General features: G+C 48.3%; 1 protein-coding gene across 3 annotated transcripts in view; it reads left to right on the plus strand.

The window, feature by feature from the left end:
• Positions 1-3,335, plus strand: part of EML1 (EMAP like 1) — a 143,879-nt gene extending 140,544 nt beyond the window's left edge. For 2 of the 3 annotated variants that reach the window (XM_004262390.3, XM_033420150.2), the window contains 2 exons: positions 1,115-1,245; positions 1,812-3,335. In XM_004262390.3, coding sequence (XP_004262438.2) covers positions 1,115-1,245; positions 1,812-1,937 — 257 coding nt within the window. In that variant the 3' untranslated portion in view covers positions 1,938-3,335. The remainder of the gene's footprint in view (positions 1-1,114; positions 1,246-1,811) is intronic. The other variant, XM_033420148.2, reaches the window with a different exon arrangement.
• Positions 3,336-8,532: the final 5,197 nt, after the last annotated feature.

Raw genomic sequence — 8,532 nt, forward strand, 5'->3', positions numbered from 1 at the left:
CCCTGGGGAAGGGCCAGGGCTTGCCCAGCTATGGCCAGGCGAGAGGAACCAGAACCCTTTTCTCTCATACGAAATGGGTCCTGAGATAATTCTCTAGAACGCTTGTATGAGGTAGTGCCAAACGTCCTCGATAAATGGACCAGATGGTACCCTATCAATTTATTTACCATTTGTTAGACTGATTGTATCTTTTTGGCCCTTAAACTAAATTTTTCACCTCCTTCAAAGTTTAGATTAGGAATATGTTTATAAATGGTCTAAAATAAATTGCCACAATTTAATAGAATAAAAAAAGAAAAGGCGGTACTTATAATCTCTTTATGTATGACCGCAAGTCAGTAAGTTGGTCAGAAGTTCACAAGTCTCCTTAGGGCTGGCGTTTTGCCATCTTCTGGTGTTGAATGCTAGGACGCCCTGGGTTTACTCTAGATCTGCCTGTTAGGAAACTGATGTGCATGCAGCTCTCTCATATCCAAAGTTATTGGGACCAACAGGGTTTCCTGAAGCAATGGTCAGGAGATCCCATCCCCCAGACCACACCCCAGGCCCACCTGGGCACAGGGCTGTGGAGTCAGAGCTGCTGCATCACCCGGCCCACAGTGAGCAGACACCCCACCTGCCCAGTGCCACCAGGCAGACAGAAGCCATGAAGGGCTGACACCAAGGAACGCCTGAAACACACAGGCAGTCCCAGAGTTAAAAAGCTCTTTGGAGGGCCTCTCATATGTAAAGAGTTACCCCAAAAAAAGAAAAGTTAGGAAACTGCAGGCTTAGGACTAGTCAGCTTCCCATCAGATGCTTTGGGGATAATGAAAGCCATCATGTCCAGAACCAGGGATTCTGGCCTGCTTTCTGATGTAGCGTCAAGAAGGGGCCCGAAAGAGGTGGAAGCCCTGAAGGCCTGTCACTGCGACTCTCATGCAGCAGAACAGTATACGCAGTGAGGGTTTCCTGGAACAGCCTGCAGGGAGATCATCTGAGACGAAGCGTTCCTTGGGCGTGGTTTCTAAATTGGAGACATTTCTATTTTCGTGGGAGTTCGATGGCCAGTCCTCACACAGTGTGGCCCTGTGTCCTGGTATTTCCAGTGCTCTGTCTGGGGTCTTTGTTTTAGGAGTGTGGCCAGAAGGCTCGGACGGAACCGACATCAATGCCGCCTGTCGGGCCCACGAGAAGAAACTCCTGTCAACCGGTGACGACTTTGGCAAAGTGCACCTCTTCTCCTACCCCTGCTCACAGTTCAGGGTAAAGGCTCATCTTCTTCTCTAGCCTTACCCCACGGGGCGCACTTACTGCCTGGCCTGTTGGTAATTGAATAGAAAGGTGCTGTGAGTGATGCCACCAGTCACAAATGCAGGGGTGACCGTCATTCGGCTGCCCCAGAGCTCTTCAGGTCCCCCTCCACTGCCCTCTGGGGAGAACCCCGCCCCCCGACGTGGTGCTGGCTTGTCCTCCTCTGCACTTCGTGGGCCTCCCCCCTCTGCTGTCCACCACGGATCCCTCTGCTCCAGCCCTGCTGAGCCGAGCCCGCACCAGTTCCTGGAACACCCCTCTTCGTTCTTCCCAGACCTGACCCTCCTCCTAGAAGACCCTCCCCTCCACCCCTGCATCCGGTCCTCCCTCCTTTGGGCCGGCCTGTGCCTGGTGCAGCCTCTGGGGTTGAACCTCTCCCTGCCCGCATTCGTCCCCTCCAGACCAGATTCTCAATGTACAGGGGCTCCATGTGGTTTGGCACGAATGTAGACGTCCAGCACTTCCAACCCCGCCTCGATGGCTTTGCGTTCAGCTCCCTCCATATCATTCTTCCCCAGGCTCCCAGCCACGTGTACAGCGGGCACAGCAGTCACGTCACCAACGTCGATTTCCTCTGTGACGACAGCCACCTTATCTCCACTGGCGGCAAAGACACGAGCATCATGCAGTGGCGGGTCATTTAGTCCCGGCAAGAACCCGGGGGAGCAGAACGGGCCAGGAGGTACAGACTCGAGTTTCGCTCACTCGGTCACTGTGATTTCTGCTTTGTTTGAAGAGTTCTCACAAACCTCAGGAAAATTATGCCCTTTACTGGTTACCTTAGCTTAGTGGATCGGTGAGCATCACAGCAGGTCAGCCATTCAGGTCTCTCTTTTGTTGTACAATATATAAAACACTTAATATAAAAAAGATGCCAAGGTTTACATTACGGTGACATCGAGAAGTGACTGGTGTATCCTTCATAACTTTTCTATGAACTCTTCAAAAACGGTCACAGAATGCCTTTTCAAAGATTGTATATAGGCTTTACTGTTTCACCATGGAGGTTGCTAAGTCAGATATTTATGATAACGAGGTACTGCATCGTGATTGCTGTTGATTAACTGGTCCTAAAAGGATAAGTCGTTGGGGAAGAGAATGGATAACTGATTTGCACAACTGAATCAGGAAATGCAAATAAGACTTTATTTGGTTAACATTTTCTAAGGTTTCATTCAGTGCTCCCTCTGGGAGGCTGGTGAGAAAGGAGTCAGATTCTTCTTGTGTTAAGCAAATTCTACTCCAGATTCACTTAACTATTGCAGCAGGGTACCCAGGCATTTCAGAGTTCCAGCTAGACTGTCTGCCTAACCATATGCAGTCAGCCACTTAACGCTACACGAATCACGTCCCCTCTGTTCCCCGCTCACAGGCCCTTGGTGAATGGTGGAGACAACGAGCCACCTTCCTCTGTATATTAATTGGCATGATATGGTATCGTACTTGTATAGGATTTTAGCAATTCGTAACGAATACGTAAGGCTAGGCTTTACTATTTTAATGCTTACGGACATTGTATATTTGTATTTTAAGACCAAGTAGACCAAGTCAAAAAGCTATCTCTAGTGTACCATACACCTGCAGCGGGGAGAAGTCTGGAAGGCTCCACCAGGTACTAAGGGCAGCTTCTTTTCCTGTCTTTTGTGCATGGACGGCTTATTACGCTATGAAATAAGATTGCGCTCTGATGAGTAAAACAGAGAAGGCCTTATCCATTTCAATTGTGTGGCAGATTGAAGGTTATTGTTTACATTGGGGAATGTATCTCAGATTTTAAAATAGAAGAGTAATAAACAGACTGAAAGACGAATGTTAAGATTTTTACTTGTTCTAGGCAAGTAAATGAACTGAACCATCAACTCTAGAGCACTGGTTGTTTAGAGTGGCCGATGAAGCTGAACATTGGGGAGCGTTTTTTATTCCATCTCCAGCCGGCTGCGGAAATGCCGGGCACCAGTAAACAATGTGTATTAAAGATGATTCTGTTTGTAATGTATCCTTATCAAATATATTCTATAATGAAATAAAATCTGAAAAGTGGATTTCTTATTGACCTATAATCATGAAAGTATATAAATTAAAATATTTAAAATTAGATATGATTCACACAATATTCTGTTTCATATCCAGATTTTTTTTTTCTCACCTGGGTCATTTGCAGATAAAACAGCAGTTTGCATATGGTGTGTAAGCATTCATCAGATTAGACAACTATAAGGCATTCAGCTTTTTGTTGTTGTTGTTTTTGGCCGCCCCACGTGGCTTGTGGGACCTCAGTTCCCTGACCAGGGATTGAACCCAGGGCACAGCAGTGAAAGGCCAGAATCCTAACCACTAGGCCACCAGGGAACTCCCAAGCTTTTAGCTTAATTACCATACCCAGTTGTTAGTTTACTTGGTTATGTAAATACTGGCAAAAATAATCTTTTTTAAATTAATAATTAAGGAATAACCAGATCAGAGAAGGGAAGGAAACCCATTATTGACTCAAAAGTTATAAGATCTACTTTTATTTCTATACACTTTCAGTATTTTCCAAGCTCGATAATGGAAAAGGGGTATGTATATAAATCATTATTGCTACCTTCATACTTGCCTACATTTTAAATGAAATTCTCAGTATTAACCTTGCAGGTATTCATTAACATAGGAAGCAGTGGCCACGTACCACCACTTACCACCTCTCAGGCAAACTAGGCCTAGAACCCCGGGATTCTGCTGGAATGAGAGACCCCAGAAGCAGAGCCAGGCCTGTTCCTCCCAGTGGCCTATGGCCACATCAGCTCTTAGCCCTACTGCAGAGAGTGACAGATGACGGACTGTTACCCTAATCTCGGTGAAGTGATGGTGTGGACTAAGGTGCAAGCAGTGGACAGGGGAGAGGTGAATGGAGTGTCTGAGAGCGGTTCCTGGGGTGACGTCAGCAGGGCCTGGCGATGGATGGGATGGGGGCGGTGGGTGAGGCCCAGGTCCCCGACTGTTCTCTGGGCAGATGTTGGTGCCGTCGGCTAAGATGGGGGGCGCTGCAAGTTTGAAAGAGGATAATGAGTCAGGCCTGGTACAGGCTGGAGTGAGGTGAGGGGCCGCTGAGACATCCAAGTGTTAAGTGCGAAGCAGGCGTTTGGCTGGCAGGCGCAGAACAGAAGTCGGGCTGGAGGTACCAGCGTGAGTGATGCTCTCCGCAGGAGGCTGACGCTGAAGCCAGGATGTGCTGAGTCTGCGGGTCCTGGGCAAGCAGGGTGAGGAGAGGGCCTCCGACGCAGCCTGGGGGACTCCGATGGACTTCAAGGTTAGGTAGAGCATGAGCTGTCAGCAAGGAAGGAGAAAAGCCAGCAGAGGGCTGGGTGGGGCAGAAAAGAGACCCACACGAGGGCTGTGGAGGACCCGGCAGCCGGGGGCTTGATGTGGTGCTCGCTGTGGAGCCACTGTGGGCTCTTTACTTGTTTAACAAATGGTTTTCCAGCATCTTTGTACAAAGTGATGCTGGGCAGGGGACCCAGGCGTGCTGGGAGAGCCTCAGCAAGTGGAGGAGAGAGGGCACAAGGTCAGGGGTGAGGGCATGGGGTGGGAGGCCTCCAGAGCCAGCTGGAGCTGCATGGGGGAAAGTTCAGTGGATCCTGGCATCCGTGGACTTACATCTGCGGTTTCCACTGCATGAGGTGCACCCTGGCAGTGGGTCAGAGGGGCTGTCCGTGGTTCACTGGAAAGCCCCCTCAGACATCTTCCCAACCCCTCCAATTTGTTTTGAGGGATTGCTTCCACTGCCCAGAGGCTGCACACGGCACTCATTGGTCGTTTTTTCTCTGATTTGGGAACAGGCTGCCATCATCTAATCTTTGAGGCAGAAGAGCACCCAGAAGAAGTAACGTTGGAGACCCTCTGGCCTCCTCAAAGGGGTTCAATCTAATACACAACCGGGAAGCAAGACGATAAGTCTGTACTTCTCGCGAGGTAGAAACTGACTCCAGGCTACTCTCCGTACTGGTTCTCCATTTTTTTAATAGAAAATTTCAAACATACACAGAAGTAGAGAAAGCCTCTCACCCAGTTTCAAAAATTATTGACATCCTGAAAGCCTCGTTTCTACTCTCTCTCCCAACTGTGGGTGGGGAGGGGGACTGGAGTACTTTGAGTCAGTCCAGCAGATGGCGGACCAGGAGGACGCGGAGTTCGCGTCTCCTCACAACCAGGGCACCTAGCAGGCCCCGGTGGGGGACCGCAGACACCTAAGGGGACGGGCAGAACCCCCAGCGACCAGGTAGGACGTGGGACTTGAGGGGAGTGAGGGGGGAGGACAAGTGGAGGCGGGACGGGGCTGGCGACCCTGAAGGGCGGCTGGGGGAGGGGAAGGGAGCCCATGCCCGAAGGGGGAAATTGGGGAAACACTGGCAGGGCAGAGGATCAAAAGGGAGCGTGGGGCTTCCCTGGTGGTGCAGTGGTTGAGAGTCCGCCTGCTGATGCAGGGGACACGGGTTCGTGCCCCGGTCCGGGAAGATCCCACATGCCGTGGAGCGGCTGGGCCCGTGGGCCATGGCTGCTGGGCCTGCGCGTCCGGGGCCTGTTGCTTCGCGGCGGGAGAGGCCACAGCAGTGAGAGGCCCGTGTACCGCAAAAAAAAAAAAAAAAAAAAGGGAGCGTGGCCAGGTTTCCCTTGACCACTTGGGACCCCAGGAGCCTGCTGAGATCCCGGCCCGATCCTCTGCCCACCAAGGCCCCCTCCAGTCAGATGGATCCTGAGGGAGCGGGAGGGAGGGAAGGGGGAGCAAAAGTAAAGGCCGGACCTCTGGGACCGGCACCCCTGAGGGGTGGCTGGGGGAGGGGAGGAGTTCCTACACCCAGCGGGACCTACCCACGGTTAGGGGTCCAGCGGAGATGGGGGAGACCCTGGGGGAGATGATGGAGGAGGGCACGAAGGAACAGAAGGCAACGGGGCCAGTGCTCTCCCTGTCCACTCAGGCACTGGGTAGCCTGCTGGCATAATCCTCTGCCCTCGGAGCCTCCCTCCTGCCATGCAGAGCCCAAGCCCCGCCCCTGCACCCCCAGCCAGGGCCCCGCCTCTACACTCAGAGACCCCCTCCAAGGCGCTGGGCCTAAGCCCACCCACACACCCGCACGCAGGGCCCTACCTCCAAACTCCGGAACTCCATACTCCAGAGGCCCTACTTCCAACGTGCAGCCTCTCCCCTTCTGCCAGGTCCTAAGCAGAGGCCCCGCCCATGCTTGAACGTCACCCGCCTAGGTCCCGCCCCACCCTAAAAGCCGTCCCTGCCTAAGTTCCACCCCCACCTAAACTCCGCCCCCATAGCCAAAGCTTTTCTTTTTTCTTTTCCTTTTTCCTCTTTTAGATTGGGGTTCTGTTTTACATTGTTGATTCATTGTTGTTGATTCTTTAATATTTTTATTTTTCCTAATAAATCTTGTATTTTTCTAATTTTTTTTTATTCTTTATACTTTGTTAGTGATCTCTCCTTTTGGCTTGTTCCCTACCACCCCCGTTTTTTTTTTTCTTTTTTCTGTTGTGGTTTTGTTTTACCTTGTTGCAGTTGTTTCAATTATAGTTTTATTTTTCCTAATATACTTTTTATCTTTCTAATTTTATTTTATTTTTTATTCTTTGATATTGTACGGCTCCTTTTTTTCTTGCTTTCTTCCTTTTTTTTTTCCAACCACACCACGAAGCTTGTGGGATCTTGATTCCCAGGCTGGAGGTAGGGCCTGAGCTCCTGTGGTGGGAGCTTCGAGTCCAAACCACTGGACTAACACAGAACTTCAGACCCCAGGGAATATCAATCGGAGTGAGGTCTCCCGGAAGTCCTCATCTCAGCACCAAGCCCCAGCTCCACCCAACTGCCTGCAAACTCCAGTGCTGGACGTCTCAGGCCAAACAACCAGTAAGACAGGAATACAACAACACCCATCAAAGAAAATAAAATGAAACGACAAAAAAATACGTTACAGATGAAGGAGCAAGGTAAAAACCTACAAGACCAAATAAATGAAGATGAAATAGGCAAGCTACCTGAAAAAGAATTCACAGTAATGATAGTAAAGATGATCCAGAATCTCAGAAGCAGAATGGACAAAATACAAGAAACATTTAACAAGGATCCAGAAGAATTAAAGAGCAAACAAACAGTGATGAACAACACAATTACTGAAATTAAAAATACTCTAGAAGGAATCAATAACAGAATAACTGAGGCAGAAGAATGAATAAGTGAGCTGGAAGATAAAATGGTCGAAATAACTGCCAGGGAGCACAATAAAGAAAAAAGAATGAAAAGAATTGAGGACCGTCTCAGAGACCTCTGGGACAACATTAAAGGCACTAACATTTGAATTATAGGGGTACCAGAAGAAGAGAAAAAGAAAGGGTCTGAGAAAATATTTGAAGAGATTATAGTCGAAAACTTCCCTAACATGGGAAAGGAAATAGTCAATCAAGTCCAGGAAGCACAGAGAGTCCCATACAGGATAAACCCAAGGAGAAACACGCCGAGACACATACTAATCAAACTATCAAAAATTAAATACAAAGGAAAAATAGTAAAAGCAGCAAGGTAAAAACAACAAATAACATATAAGGGAATCCCCATAAGGTTAACAGCTGATCTTTCAACAGAAACTCTGCAAGCCAGAAGGGAGTGTCAGGACATGTTTAAAGTGATGAAACGGAAAAACCTACAATCAAGATTACTCTACCCAGCAAGGATCTCATTCAGATTCAATGGAGAAATAAAAACCTTTACAGATAAGCAAAGGTTAAGAGAATTCAGCACCACCAACCCAGCTTTACAACAAATGCTAAAGAAACTTCTCTATGCAGGAAACACAAGAGAAGGAAAAGACCTACAATAACAAACCCAAAACAATTAAGAAAATGGTAATAGGAACATACATATCAATAATTACCTTAAATAAGATGGATTAAATTCTCCAACCAAAAGACATAGACTGGCTAAATGGATACAAAAACAAGACACATATATATGCTGTCTACAAGAGACCCACTTCAGACCTAGGGACACATACAGACTGAAAGTGGGGGGATGGAAAAAGATATTCCATGCAAATGGAAATCAAAAGAAAGCTGGAGTAGCAATTCTCATATCAGACAAAATAGACTTTAAAATAAAGACTATTACAAGAGACAAAGAAGGACACTACATAATGATCAAGGGATCAATCCAAGAAGTAGATATAACAATTGTAAATATTTATGCACCCAACATAGGAGCAC

This window comes from Orcinus orca, chromosome 2, assembly GCF_937001465.1.
Source record: "Orcinus orca chromosome 2, mOrcOrc1.1, whole genome shotgun sequence".
Classification (NCBI taxonomy): Eukaryota; Metazoa; Chordata; class Mammalia; order Artiodactyla; family Delphinidae; genus Orcinus; species Orcinus orca.